This window comes from Hippichthys cyanospilos, chromosome 6, assembly GCF_059441005.1.
Source record: "Hippichthys cyanospilos isolate Australia breed blue-spotted pipefish chromosome 6, RoL_Hcya_1.0, whole genome shotgun sequence".
Taxonomy (NCBI): Eukaryota; Metazoa; Chordata; class Actinopteri; order Syngnathiformes; family Syngnathidae; genus Hippichthys; species Hippichthys cyanospilos.
In genome coordinates this window covers 19,233,353-19,248,779 of record NC_142374.1, presented here as the reverse complement: position 1 = coordinate 19,248,779, position 15,427 = coordinate 19,233,353, and the positions used below count along the sequence as shown (strand labels likewise).

Here is a 15,427-nt window from a genome sequence, read left to right as displayed (position 1 = left end):
TCTTCGCGAGCGATTAATATTCAATTAGTGCATTTTTTTTTAGATTAACGAAATCCAAGACTTAAATTTTAACTATTTAAATCAGATGTTAATATAATACAATGTTCTTTACATGCCGAGACGATGAATTACGTGGCATTGATGACGTATCAACAGGTGGCGGGTGAGATTTGACACATTCAAGTACTCACTCTAAACTCGTAAATTTACCACTTATTTTTAATTCAACAGTAATGTTTTTCACGTTTGTGTCGAGACTCCTGGTTCGTTTTAGGATATAATTTTATACGGCAAAAAGTGTACTTCTGTTATTTTGATTCCAGGCTTTCAAGTTCTAATTATGTGTTGCTTTTTGGAAACTTTTCGCCCACCATTTTTTTTTGGATGTAAAAGTTTTCACTATGCATATTAAAAAAAAACATGCCAATTCGAGCAGAGTTCATAAATAGGAAAAAATATTACTAAACAAATAAATGTGGGAATTTGAACTCCATTTTAGCGCATTGATAAACAGAATAAGCAAATAATTGTTCTTGTTGACGTTGCTGGTTTCTTGTATCGATGCACTAATACCCGCCTCGAGATATTGGCGTAGCTTTTATTCTGACCCATTTATGCAAAATTCAGCAGTATATATAACTTTGTAAAGGAAATAAAACGTGTCCCAAACAGAGTCAATAAAATTTGGAAGCAGGTAATTGAATTAACTAACTAGGTCATAAGGCCTCAAATTATTTCTACATCAAGCATGTTTAAGGTCTTAAGTTAAAGCTATTTACATCAACAAGCCCAAAGTGAAAACTAAGAATAAAGCAGATAAGCACAGCGTGGTGAAACAGGTTTGCAAAACATGGCACATTCACACACAAAGGGGGTGAGCATGGGGGTCATTTTGTAATGTTTGTACGCCACGGAACAAACAGCACACACAAAGACGCCGTCCATATTAGGGGAAATGGTTTAATCTGGAGACAGAGGCAAAGAAACACACCACATATGAACAAACATCGACCAAAAAGAAGAACAGAGTTTTTCGTCTACACACTCTGCTATGGGGGGAAGGAAAATATAAACAAAAAACACACAAAATAATCTACACAAATTTAAAAAAAAAAAAGAAAAAGAAAAAGCAAGGCTCCAACTAAACAGTTAACTCTTAAACTAAGACAATTATCCACACACGTCGTCAAAAATCCAGATGACAGCACAAATACTAACATGAAACTTACCACCATTTAGAGGATCCCAACCCCCCCAGAAACGGATTAACTAACTGAGGAGAGTAAAGTCAAAACCAGGCAACTTTTTTTTTTCCTTTTTTTTTGTTTTAAAGACACAAAATGATGATAGTAAGAGTAATAATAGCTTGACAGCAACAAGCAAAAAGACCTGGTCAAGGCGAGGAGGCCAGACAATTTAGATTTCTTTTCTTTTAATTTCCAATATAAAAAGCGTCACTGGTACAAAAGACATTATGAACAACCAGTTGTAGAAATCGGAAAAAGCCTATGTACGCCTCCATTTTTTTTGTTGTTTTTCCTCCTTCCTATTTCAAATCCCACCCTCGTTCACCAAGTAAACATATCACATCAAGATGCACCCACTTTGGCTTTTCATCGAGAAAAAAAAAAAAAAAGGAACACATCTATTAAAAGTTACCGCTTATCAGACGAAATAATATACTTTTATGCGTCTTATTTGACAAAGACAATATCTAAAGAGGATGCAAAGCTAACGCACTGTCCGAAAACAAAGCACTTGAGAATCCAAACAAGGGAGTGATTGTTGGAGCTGAAATTTGGTGATGGAAGCCCCTGAAGTGAGACTGACTGTACAGCTGTACATTGTGCTTTCTTTCTTCTTTTTTTTTTTCTTCGTTGTCTTAAGATTCACCGTCGCTAAACATTTCACACACATAACACAATGCTCGACTAACAAAGCGGTTCTTAGAAACGTCAAATCAAGTCCACGTGATGTTGCAAAGTGTTCCAGTGCATGAGCTCACACCTTTAAATATATCATATAGAAGTATATAGGGGGGTTATTGTTTCTCTAAAAATGCTTCACATCACAATACAATTACTAATGACACATCATTTTCTTCAGGGGGGGTGGCGTTTAAGCAAGTGACACAAAAAAGGCGAAGTGCAGCAATCTAACCAAGGCCTGATAAGGATGTGTAGGCAGTTTTCTAGACGTGTATGGCACTTTAATTATTGTATTGCATTATATATAGATAGAAAAAACACTGTAAAAAGCATTCAAAAGGAACTTTTGGGATATACATACACACACGTACACTACTTTTTGCCCCCCCGATAAAAGAAAAGCTCCCATATTTGTGCTTTGTGCTCCGTTACAAGACGACACATATTTTGTGTTATTTTTTTTTTTCTTCCCCAAATTGGGTAAGGAGGCTGGAGGATGGAGGGGGTTTGTTTTGGAGAGGGGGCGTGTCTGCAGACAAGCTGACAAAAAAAAACAAAACAAAAAAAAAAAACTGTACATGTTGTAATTCTTTTTTTTCACACACACCAAAAGGAAAACCCTGAGTTGGCAACTCATTAGCGCAAAATTTTCACAGGTGGTGGGGGTGGTTTTCTAAGTGGTTATCTTGGTGGTGGCGGTACAAATAAAAGAAATATCGCCCTATGGGCAAGTGTAAACTTTGTGCGGGTACAGTGGAATGTATTTGTAAACCAACACCGCTGCGGTGGGAATTGTGGGGGTACAACAACAAAAAAAACATTGCCCGAGTGGTCTCATCTTCAGGGGCTCCCAAATTGATGACCACACAAATGTGCCTGCCTCTGTGTTGTGTTGTGTGTCCGTAAAGAAAACTCAAGTATGTTGTGTAACTTCCAAACTTTTGACACATGGGCACTTTGACAAGAAAACAAAAAGACATTGTCTGGCATCTGTATGATTAACAAACATCGTAAATTACATGAGGCATCAGAAAACAGTGAAAGCATCCGTAGTCATAAAAAAAAAAAAAAAAACACCAATTAACGTACCAAGTCATGCTTAAAAAAAAAAAAAAAAAAATCAAATGACTGCAGAGGAATTTTCAACTTCAAGTGTGGATTCAATTTAGTAGAAATGACTGTCAAACTGATTTTTTTAAGGCCCCCCCCTTTTCCCCTGCCCCCTTCCCAACACAGATGACATTACAACATAAATCTAGAAAAAACCCAACGTTTTTGCCTGGGTTCTGTTAGTTAGACCTCTATAGATTCAATGGTATAAAATATAGGTAATCTAAGTGTGCATTTAAACCACAGATTGTCTATTTGTGAATCAGTTCTAAAAAAGTTGACTCGTGTAGGTAGTCATTTCTCCAAACTGAGCAAATGTACCTTTTATTGTGCCATTGGTAGTTTAAAAAGAAAGTTGTGTAAATGAAAACAAAATCTACTTTAAACAGCCTTGATAAAGTAAATAAAACGACAAAATATTATCTTCACACTGCCCACTTTATGCAAAGCTCTCGTTCAAGAGCTCTGACAGGGGTTTTTACTAGTCAGGGGCATAAGGAGAAAAAAAAAAAAAAAAAAAAGTGGTTTCCAAGCCTTTTCATTTCTTGAACATATTGCTAATGGCACCAAAAAGCACAGCTGGCGTGCCAATCCCTGTATTTAACCTTACCGAGAGAGGTATTAAAAAGAAATGTAAAAAAAAAAATCTAAAAGAAGTAATCCCACAGGTTTTTAAAACATTCAACAGAAAAAAAAAAAAGAAACGTAAGTACGTTTTCACATTAATTTTGCTCGACCTCTCTCCCATCTCGTCACATTTCGATACAAAACAAAAACACAAACTATGAACACGCATGCAGAAACGAGTCAGGTGGAGCTAAGTGGGCGGGGCCAGGTATTGGTCAGGCGAGCTTAGAGAGACATCACAGACACAATGGTGGTGGTGAGGATGAGGAGGAGGAGGAGGCCAGCGGGGAGCGCGCCTTGCCTTTCAACATCAGGAAGACATGCTAGGCTAATGATGAGCAAACAGGCATGGAGGTTTGTTCTAAAAATAAAACAAAGGAATAAAAACAAGAGGCAGACAGAAGGGGGGAGAGAGAGAGAGAGAGAGAAAGTGAGAGAGGACAAAGAAGAAAGTTAGGGCCACGGCACAAGAATCGTTTTAGCCATGAGGCACAAAAAACAAAAAAAACACACAGAAGGGGTTCCCCCAAGAACAAAATGGCCGCCCATTGCATCAATCATGGAGCAAGCAAATTCCTCACAATTTCTAGTGTTGCAACTCATCAAAATCAATCTGCTTTTAATTTGGAAAACAGTAATCGACGAGTTGACAGATTCCCCAACGTGACTCAAAATGGTCAATAAGAATGTTTGACCAGTTTCTTTTTTTTTTCCAGACCCTTTGCAATATAACATACAATCCTCAATCGTCAACGATACCACTGGCGCTGCACTTTTTAATCTGATACTTTCACGAGTGTGAACAAAGACTAGAACTGAATGCTAGACAATTTTGGAATAGAAATGACATCTTTGGGATCCTCAAAGCTGCTAAGTATTTGTTTTTCTTCTTTTAAAAGGTAAGTCACACTCACCAGTTCTGAACTGGCTTAAAAAAAAATAAAAAAAACCTCAACGGTACTTTCTTTAGGAGTGGGCACTAAGATAGCTTGGTCCACAGCGGCACAGACTTGTATATCATAAATTACGTAATTCATGGCAGCAGCAGTAATGAGATACACGATGCAAATCTTCTATAAACTACCCAACTATAACAAGTAGGGATTTCACCAAAGGCAACCAAGTGTCGCTAACCAACAAACAAGTGTACACTGAAAGGCTGATGTCAGCGATGATGAACAGTTTGAGGTCAAAAGTAAATTAAATAGCGGTGCAATAAGCAGAATACAAAGTTTTGAGATTTATACAATAAATCATCACAATTTATTTTGCTTCGCTTATAGGTTCCTGGTATCAGCAGCATTTATTGTACTGTATTTTTCACACTATTAGGCGCACCTAAAAGCCTTATTTTTTAAAAAAAACTGATAGGTGTGCCTTATAATCAGGTGCGCCTTATATATGGATCAATATTGAGATTCGTAGAAGGGGAATGAACTGATAAAGTAAGCTTTACCTCTTTCTTTTGTGTGTTTACAGTTGAACAAGGTTGCTCATGTTGACATTGAGTTATTACGCTATTGAGAGTTTAGAGTTATTATTTGAGTTAGTGTTATTACTTTGAGTATTACTATATTGTGACTGAAAAAGTTTGTCATTAATTGAGGGTGCGCCTTATAATCCGGTGCGCCTTATATATGGAAAAAGTTTTAAAATGCCATTAATTGAGGGTGCGCCTTATAAATGGAAAAGTTTTAAAATATGTCATTAATTGAGGGTGCGCCTTATAATCCGGTGCGCCTTATCGAGCGCAAAATACGGTGCTTAATAAATTGAAAGAAGGTCAGTATTGTCCCAATATACTGATATTCTCACAAATACTACAAGGCATGTGGCAGTTTGTATGGGACCAGTCATAACTTGATGTTTTCGGGGGAACCCTGACAGCGGGCGGCAACAAACAGTCAAAGGTAAACGACACATGTCCACGACGCCTTCACCTCCGCCGACACACAAAAACAATACACGTACTGGACTGAACCGGACTAGACTGGAGGAAGGGACAAAATGGACTCCCGACATGCAATGTACTTGGCACCTAAAAGATCCATCTGGAGGCAGGCCCTGATGGATGGAATGACTGCAGGAGGGTGTTAATAATAGAGTGAGAAGGGGAGACACACACACACACAGCGAGAGACTTTGAAACAACAAGGGGAACATTAAAACGAGTGATGAGACGGACTATAGTACGTCAAGAAGCACACTGAGGACTCGCTGGTTGCGGCTTTGGCCCTTGGGACCCATGTGATCCTTAGTCAACCCGTCAAAACGTCAGCTGAAGGCAATGAAAAAAGGCATGGGAAGAAAAATACACACACAAAAAAAAAAGAGAGAAAAAAAAAAAACACCTGACGCGCTACGCTAGTTCCCTCCAGCGACAACACCACCTCCAGTGATAGTCATAAATAATCATACATTAAAATATTTAAGATAAAACAGCAGGAATGAAATACAGTAGACGTGAAAAGATCATTGCAAACGTGTTTTTTTGTTTTGTTTTTTAAGGAAAGCCACAGGGCTCTTTTCTCCGCCCCCTGCCCCCCACCTGAGTCTGTGCTGTGGTGACTGGCCCGAGGGCGAACTTACCCTAGCATTGCTAGCATTAGAGCTGGGGAGGAGGGGTGGGGGTGGGGGATGGGGGTGAAGATCAGTAGGGCTTGCTGTCATTCTTGGAACGCTTCAGCTGGACCTTCAGCCGCTTCATTCCAATTTGGAAGCCGTTCATGGCCTGGATGGCAGCCTGCGCTGAGACGGGATTGTCGTAGCTGACGAACCCTGAGGGCGCACGTGGGGAGGGGGACGGTCAGACACTTTGTGTGGATTATATCGAACATAAACATACAATACTTATGGGACCAATACCTGGAAAGCAAAAATAAATAAATAAAAGCAACAGAAAAGTTTTCTAACTAAAAATCTTAGATAAGACTTTGATGGCTTTTTGTTTAGGTAGAAAAATTAAATAAGTGTGAATAAACAAGCCAAAAACCAGATAAGGAATCAGACAAAAAAAAAAAGGGGGGGGGGGCATAAATCTGACTAAAAAAAATATAAAAAATTAAGCATAAAAAAATTGAAACACTGATAGTATCAGACAAATAGGCAACTGGTTGAGAAGCAGGCAAGCAATATTGTCATAGCTCCTCAGGAAATTACAAGCATTGAAAGGAGTGTGTGGATCCTCAAAAAAAAGAGGAACAACATCAACCCCCAGGAGGTTTGGGCCGCTATCTCGGTTCCGAGTTCTAACAGAGTCCAGTAGGGGGCACCGGAGCACTTACCAAAGCACTTGCTCAGATTGGTCTGTTTGTCGATGAACACTTTGGCTGACACGACGTTCCCAAAGGGCATGAACATCTGCAGGAGGTCCTGGTCCCCAAACTCCTGTGGCAGGTGGTAGATGAACAGGTTGGCGCCTTCTGGCCCTATTCCATTTTGGGAAAACATAGGCAGAATCTCACTTTAGTTAGAGTATTATAAAAAGCATGACAATGTCACAGGAATGCGCTTACCTTCCTTCTGGTGGCCCGGGATACTCTGCTGCAGGAGCGGCTGAGGGTAGAGGGAGGGCAAAGCCGAAGCCGTGTACTGCTGCATCCCTGAATAGGCCTGGGTCAGCGCGTCCATGGAGCTGGCCGCCGAGCCGTTGGCCATTGACGAGCCCAGGCCTCCGTTAAGGGCCGCCATCCCTGCGAACGAAGACGACAACAAAAACGCTCAGCCAATGTATGTTCCATGAGTATTTATTGTTCTTATAAACTTTACCACACTGAATGTGAAAACAACTTGTGCTTTCGAAATAGGCTTGTCACTTTAACTTCTGCAAACGGCGACCAAACGTAAAGGCTCAGTCCACAGAAGTCAACCACAAAAGGACAATGCGCACGACAGCTGCAAATGTGTTGCCATGTGCCGGCTTCTAATGTTAATGTAATCTCTTGACGTGTCAATTAATGTGATTTAAAACAAGTTTCCATTTCTACACCTTTATTCAAAATCAGTAAATGATTAAAATTTGAGTGAAAAAAGAAATGGACGATGCTTCAGTTACTGTTCTGCGCCAAAATGATTTGGAAAAAGCAGAGCTAATTTCCACAGTAAAAAGCAAGTGTGTGTTCAAATGCTTTATTTTTATATTGAGTCTGCTTACACGGAGGACTACAGATGTTAGGAATGGGCAGGTACCAATACCAAGTATCACTAATTGGCCTTAATTCAAAATATCAATACTTGCAATAGAAGATGATAATCATGGGAAAACTACCATTAAATTTGAAGGAAAATGTGATATTGGCATTAGTAGGGCTTTTTTTTGTCATTTTTTCCTTTTTTTGGGGAGGGGGAGGGTGCAATCAAAATTATTATTGGTATTGTTACTTGGTGTCAGGGACTATTTGAGAGTCGATTCTGCTATCTGCTTAAAAAAATAGTATTGAACTTAAACAGAAATAGGGCAATATTTACTGGTGAGAGGCTGATCTACATCTATCCTATTGTAAATTTAAGTAGCCCATGAAACAATTCATCAATTATCAAAAATGGTCAATGATAATTGATTGGTTGTCAATCATTGGAGTAGCCAATGTTATACTGTTGAAGATTGGGGAAAAACACATGCAAAAAACGTGGATGCAGTATATGAAAGGCTTTAAATAAATCCATTCAACATTTGTATTTAAGCACATTTCTGAGTTGATCGTTTTGGCAATCGAGGAAGGTTACTTCTGACAGTTTTCATCTGTACCGTACTATTTGTTCTCAAGTACTGAGGCATGCTTACCACCGACGCCGCTGGTGAGAGCGTTGAGATTGTTGAGGCCAACGGAGGCCCCAGTGAGACCTTGCAGGGTGCCCAGAGAAGCCAACGTGTTCATGGCGGCGCTGGCACTGGAACCCGCTGTTGAACCGGCTGGTCAGGGGAAAAACGTGACATACGGATTCAAGGCGGAGGGCTGCCAAATCCAATAAAGACTCAGAAAAAATATGCATGCATACAATACGGGGAAAGCTGTGAGCTCTTTCCATCCGTTGCGTGTATTTAAACAGCTTTAGGGGACACTTGTCAGAAAGTATGCAGATGATTAATTTTAAGATAATTAATTTTCATGGCGAATTGTAAAGCTCAGTGGTGTGTTACCTACGCATTATATAAACGGCAACTGGGATTTGTGTGTGCCTATTTACCCTCATAGGACATTTGATTAGGTGAGAGGGCACAATATGAGAGTGAAACAAATTTAACAATTTAAAAACTTTTGGCGGCCTAAAATGAAATCACCTGGACTGGCCAGAGCTCCGAGCGCACTGGTGGCGGCCGACAAGCCGCTGGAGGAGGTGGGACTGGCAGAACTCTGCGCTGCTGCGGCTGCAGCGGCTAATGTTGCCAAATTCTGCAGCTGAAGCGGATTCACCCCTAGAAAGAAGAAGTTACGCAATCAATTTCAGCTATCCGCCAAACATCTTTCACTGCCTTGCAGTCAATCAACAATCTGACAAAGGGCTGGAAAATGGAAAGCGTTTTCCATCACTAAGCCAAATGAGTCATTTGATGTGCAGTAAAAAAGAAGAACGTGGGCGTGGAACAATATTTCACAAGGTTGCTTCCTGCGACTGCACCGAAGAGTCAACTCACCTAGCCTCTGAATGCTGTTGAAACTGCTCTGGTTGCTTGTGGAAGCTGCTTGCTGCAGCAACTGAGAAAGGAATGGAATTGCAAACGGGCGGTTAGACTCCAACAATTTTATATGGGGGTGCGGGCGAGAAAGGTTACATTTGACGTCGGTCGGCGCGTCGAAGGCGTAAACGGAACACAAATAGATTAGATCTTCATATTTCGGTCTCATGTTGGCTGCTTGAAGATCAAGCGAGTGTCATGCAGACGTGTCTTTCAGTCACATGTAAATTCTAGTGAGTGACAGCCGGCACTCCTGTATGAGTCTCGAATTCAACATCAACAGTACAAAGGCTCTAAGGAGTATTTTAAAAAGTACAGGTTTATTTTGTGAGTTTGAGTGTGTTTCGGTGAGTCCAAGTGAATCGGAAAAACAAAACATTTTGGGGCGTAAATTGTATATGAACATTTAATAATCTGAAGGTTGACATCAGCACAGCGGGCAGCTACTTACGGCCAGGTACTGGGGCGTGAGGCTGGCCAAGCCGGCCAGGTTCCCCCATGTAGAGGCGCTGTTGAGCTGCTGGATCTGTTGCACCAATTGCTGCTGAAGACGGCGCTGCTCCTTATCCCGCTGCGTGTCTGCAAACTTCACCACCAGAGGTGAGGAGCAGCCCTGAAGCGACAGCGACACTCAACTGCTTCATCAGCACACAAACACACGCCTGAGAATTTTGGAGGAATCTGCTTCAAGAAATAAAACCAAAACCAGGGTAAAAAGGGAGGGGGGGAGGGCTGTAAATCGTCTATGCCTTAAGGTTCTTTTCCTGCCCGATGCATTCATATGGCAAGCTAAAACACAGAGGACATGTGCCATGCATAGCTGAGCCAGGTCACATTCCAGAGAGGGCACGGGACGATGCTGCAGACAAGCGAAGCCGTTTAGGCCCTGAATGAGTCCACAGATGACAAATGAAGACAGCTATGTCAAATCAAAACAGGAAAATGGCAGCAGACGTTGACGAGGAGAGTGCAGCACAATACACAGTCTCGACAAACAAGACAGGCACAGAACGGCATGAGGACAAAACGGCATGCGCTGCAAAGTCTTTATCAGAGTAGAGAGCCAAACGGGGACCGGACTGGACGGGGAAAATGGCTTTGGCACCTCAGCTGCAGAGGCCGCCGGTCCCACTTCTAAGCGAGACCAATTTTAATCTTAGCAGGACGAGTGTTTGCCGCGGCCCATGATTGAACTCGCTCTGGCGCTCCGCTGGGTGGAGCATCCCATTTACTGGCTGTCAAAGTATTGCAGCCCCACTTCTGAAACTTTCTTGGCAATGTGAGGACAGGGACCTGGGGGAGGCTCGGTTTAGCCGGTTACAAAGTTGTGATGGTGCGGACTTGGGTTAGGGTCCAAGATTAACAGAATTTCTCAAATCAATCCTCCTTTTACTGGGTTACTCGGCATTCATGTAGAAAATAATCCAGAAATTCTGCTGCAGAGTTCTTTTTGATTTTCTTTCATTTTTGTCAATCTGTCTTGGGCATGTTCAAGTCTTTCCAACACATGGGGGCAGCAAAGTATGTGAGAAGGGGGAGGGAAGGGGGGTAGAAATAGGTGCTGAGGGGGATACAGTACCTCCATAGTCTGAGAGTGATGCATGGTTTTGATTGCATTCTGTGCCATTGCCCTGGTAGCAAATGTGACAAACGCACAGCCTGTAGGAGGAGGAGGGGGAGGAGGGAACAATAGGAGAGGGAGGGGACGGGGACAGGGAGGGAGGGACAAGAAGAAACAAAAACAAGACAAAAAAAAGGTTTGGACAACTCGTTATGAACCCCCAAAAAACACATTACAGTTACAGAGAATGCACACAGAACCACCCTCACTGGTTAGCACACAGAGAAAAGAAGACAACGGAACACTAACACATGAGCACAGTGACTTGACACATTCAAAAACTGCCACCCAGAGGCTCGATTTTGTGATTTTATATATATATGTATATATACAAATATATACAACACGCGCGCGCGCGCACACGCAAACATACACACACACGCTCACATAATGCACACACACCTACAATTATCACACGTAGCTGCAAACGTTTAAAAAAGGAAGAGTGTTAAGGGCCCGTTTGACATCCGTCGTTTGCCGGCTTATAAAAGTGGGGATATAAGGCGGCGGCTGCTTTAAAGCTTTCCACCCGTCTCTGATGAGCTTTTGATGCAGCAGAAAGCCTCGTGGAAATGTGACGACGAGCTAATTCCGGCCTTCGAGCGTGTAACGGAGGCGGTACGAGAGAGGAGCCGAGGCGTCTGCCAGCCGAGGCAGCCCAAGCAAGTCAGGCAGGCAGGCGGGCGGCCGGCAGTTGCCAAGGCAACGGGGCCCATTGTACCAGGAAGGCCCGGCGCAGCCGTCCTTCAGCGTGCCACGCGGGGGCCTCGAGTGTTTGGAAAGCGTTTTATTGGAGAGGTGATGGGGGGAGGGTCCTACTTACCTCTGCTCTGCCCGTCCGGCCCGCGTAGGATTCGACATTCCTCCAGCTGGCCGAAGGACGAGAACATCATCCTGACCTCGTTCTCGCCGTATTTCTTTGAAACCATTCCGATGAAGAGTTTTCTGTCTTCCACTGCTGTTGAGACAAACAGGGGGAAAAAAACCTAGCTCTTCACTAACAATTATGGCGCAATGAAAGTAACCTTGCGCCTTCTTTCTCCGGCTGCTTTTTCTTGTCATGCTGCCACACTCAACCTCCAACTCGCAGCGCCAGAACAAATCTGTACAATTTACAAGCTTTGTTTTCCTCCATGTCTGCTCTGCCAGGCAGAAGACAATGATGATGTATCATCACCCCCCCCCTCAACCCAACTCCCATACCTACACTCCCTTGATGCCTTTTTAAAGCCTTTAATCCTCCTTCCGCTTTCCGCTATAGAAATTATCTAGCACTGCTATTAACCTCAACTTCACTTTATTCGGCCATCTTCACAAAAATTGCAGCCTCTCCCGCCCCCTCCAGCTACCAAAAAAAAAAAAAAAAAAAAACACTTACCGCTCGTTTTCTCGCTGTCAGCAGGTTTCATCTGGATAGGATGATGCATCTGTGGAGGGGAGAAAAGGGTGGAGGAGCTCGTTTAATTGGTCCAAGTGCAAGCGGCCACAATCATCCAGGAACGACGGCGGCACTCCAGCTCGTTATCTCGCATCTCTCCTCGCACGCCTTACAGCGGCTCCGTGTGCCTTTTGCTGCCTTCCCGAGCCAACACCCTTCCCTCTTGCGCCACCGCAACTCCGAGTGATTCGATTAATAGCACAGCATCAAGTTCTCAGCTTTGTGATCGGATTGTTATCGATTCCTCCTGCCTCGTCTGCATTTTAACCAGCAATTCACCTCCATGTACACCTCAGAGATGTACGGCAAGATTTTCTAGTATGAGTTTGGGGGATAATGCATCTCATTATACGTCTGTGTGTGCCGTCACCACATTATAAATAGGGCAGGCTGCATTGAGCCGAGCTGCACAATAATAATCTCGGAACATTTCACTCTTCATAATGCGAGTGGGCGGGTGGGGTGCCTGTAGAACAAGCGCTCAAGGATCTGACATTTCTTCACCGCAGTTTTAATGGAGCCTTTTTTTTTTGTCCTTGCATGACTTCATCCCAATCAATATTTTTTAGCACAATTTACCTGCCATGTGGTGCAGAAGAATAAACAACACCCACGAGAGGCGCTGCCAGCTTGTACGTATTTAAAAGAAAAACAACAACAACAAAAACAAAAAAAGACGCGGCGGTGGATTTTTTTTTTCCCCTCTTCTTCGACAAGCGCTAAAGAGAAGTAGACAGATGGCCCGCTCGGTATGGCTACTGGCAAGCAACACTGACCAAGAAGGGAGAGAAATCTGGAATGAGCTCACAAGCTTCTTTTTTTTCCCCATCCTGTCACAACCATCCAAACTCAGTCACCTGCAGCCGGCCGATGCCAGTAAAGCTGTTCCACCGCACTTTATTTGAAATGTCTGGCTGACGAATCGCCTCCGGCGTTGAGAGCTGGCTCATTTATCAGCTGCCTTCGATATTTACATGTAACCTCGACGGCGTGCGGCGCTTTCTTCAAGTAGTCTGAGATATTGATTTAATTGACGAGCGCTGCTGTTTGGTATGGATTAAATCCACTGGGTGAAGAGTCCTTTGGAATGCAGAATAATCGCGGGCAGATTTGTGGCGCTTTAAGCGCCGCCTGCGTGTTTGGCTGTATTCGCCAGATGTAACGCTTACTTTTGAAGACTCGAAATAAAAATGTGCATCAATGATTCACGAAGGCACGGCATAAATAATTTGCTCCACTTGAAAGTGAACGGGTGCTTTGCTGTGCCTCAACAAATAAACGTCTTTGGTCAAGCCAAATTTCATCTTATATTGGACGATTTCAGCAGGCAGGCACTGTTTTGTTTTTTACAGGCCGTTGCAGCAGCTACCGCGGCCACCCTGTGTGGTGTGTACTCACCCCACTTAAGGTCTTGATGTTGTGTAGGGCATTCTGGGCATCCAGTGCAGCTTTTCTTGTATAAAAAGTTACAAAACAGCATCCTGTTAGATAGAGAGAGAAAAAAAAAGGAAAAAGCATTTTAAAAAAACAGCCAGAACCAGCAGGACCAATTACTGAACTACGTAGAGTTGAAAAATGACAGCAATTTTCAAAGTTGGAAAGTTGTGCCGTTAAACAAACAAGGACAAAAGAGAGGAAAGCGGTTAAATGTTCTGTCTGCATATTTGTTGCCAGGAGAGAGGACCAAAAAAGAAGTGACTATTGAGTATATTGCTGGTATCGGGCTGAAAACCCATAAGCTACATTTGTGAATTTCATATATGATGCGTTTTCACAACAGCAGGCTATCATTTGAGATATTGATATATTCTATACACATTCACTTTAAAATTCACATAATACACTGTGGCAGCTCAATACAAGTTACAGCCGTTTGAATGTTGCCAAGTTGAAATTCCCCGTTTTGAGAAAACCCTGTTTAAAGTTTTGGCACATTCATCTTTCAACAGTGTGCATCATTTACCAAGCCCTTATTTTCATACGCTTTCATTACAATTTGAATCTTTTGGCTGCAGGGGTATTAAAGTCGAGGCTTGAAGGAGGTTGTTTTTGTAGAAAATTTGCATTTGTCAATAACTCAAAACTAATATCCCCAACATAAGTCTCATCTTGTGAACAAGCATCATATATACAGTATGTATGTATATATACAGTATATATATTTTATTGTATTTTTATTATTTATTATTTGTATTGAATGTCTGGACTATGTGGCCTTTTATTAGCAGGAATCGGAAACTAGTAGATTATTGTTAAAGGCCTGCAATTTAAATAAAAAAATTGCATTATTGGAATATATAGGGCGGACTCTAAAACTGAGAACGGGGGTGGGGGTCAGCCAATGGGAGTGTCTCATTTCCAGGGAGTGGGGCTGATTCCGGACAGCGGCCGCCTTGAGCCAAAATCTAACCTCTAAATTAAACATTTAAAACTTGTGGGGGATTTACTGGAAATGTTCAACCACTTTGCAACTCTAATTTGTTCACACCATAAAAGAAGCTCAACGGAATAAAACGTTTCCTACGCACATCGCATGTAAGCAACATTTGACGGGCCGTTCTTTGAGCCCGCTGTTGGCTGCTGTGACATGAGCATAGTGACGAGCACGGGACCGGGGGGGCAGACGGCTGTCAGTGGAGGCCCACAGGTCAAGACAGCCCCAACACATCACATAGAGCGGTATTGTCAGTCCAATTCGAAAGCGGACAAGCATTCAGAAGGCAAAGGGGAAAAAATGGGAGGGAGAAAGAAAAAGGCGTTGGTTGTGGAGGAGGGGGCGGAAGGAAAGAAGGGGGGTATTGGGGGGCAGTGGGGGGGAAGCCTCTCATCCTTCCGTCCCAACAGACCGCCGGTGGCGTTCCAGCCTGTCAGTTTCACTGGGATAGGGAAGTGGAGCACTGCAGTGTCTCTGACCTACATAGTGTGTATTATGCCGTTGCTGGATCTCGTTGGCCGCGAGGGGAGGGGGCCCAAATACGAGACGCGTTCACGCCGACAAATGGTTACGCCTTGACGGCTGCTTACGG

General features: G+C 42.8%; 1 protein-coding gene across 1 annotated transcript in view; it reads right to left on the bottom strand.

Moving 5' to 3' along the window:
• Positions 1 to 940: 940 nt before the first annotated feature.
• The window catches only part of LOC148422646 (CUGBP Elav-like family member 2), a 37,858-nt gene continuing 23,371 nt past the window's right edge, over positions 941 to 15,427 (bottom strand). Inside the window, exons 3-13 of the mRNA XM_088416422.1 lie at positions 13,800 to 13,882; positions 12,342 to 12,390; positions 11,787 to 11,921; positions 10,922 to 11,001; positions 9,794 to 9,955; positions 9,301 to 9,361; positions 8,947 to 9,081; positions 8,449 to 8,577; positions 7,181 to 7,357; positions 6,950 to 7,093; positions 941 to 6,443 (exon numbers count right to left, since the gene is read on the bottom strand). Of these exons, the coding sequence (XP_088272548.1) occupies positions 6,316 to 6,443; positions 6,950 to 7,093; positions 7,181 to 7,357; positions 8,449 to 8,577; positions 8,947 to 9,081; positions 9,301 to 9,361; positions 9,794 to 9,955; positions 10,922 to 11,001; positions 11,787 to 11,921; positions 12,342 to 12,390; positions 13,800 to 13,882 (1,283 nt within the window). The 3' untranslated portion in view covers positions 941 to 6,315. The remainder of the gene's footprint in view (positions 6,444 to 6,949; positions 7,094 to 7,180; positions 7,358 to 8,448; positions 8,578 to 8,946; positions 9,082 to 9,300; positions 9,362 to 9,793; positions 9,956 to 10,921; positions 11,002 to 11,786; positions 11,922 to 12,341; positions 12,391 to 13,799; positions 13,883 to 15,427) is intronic.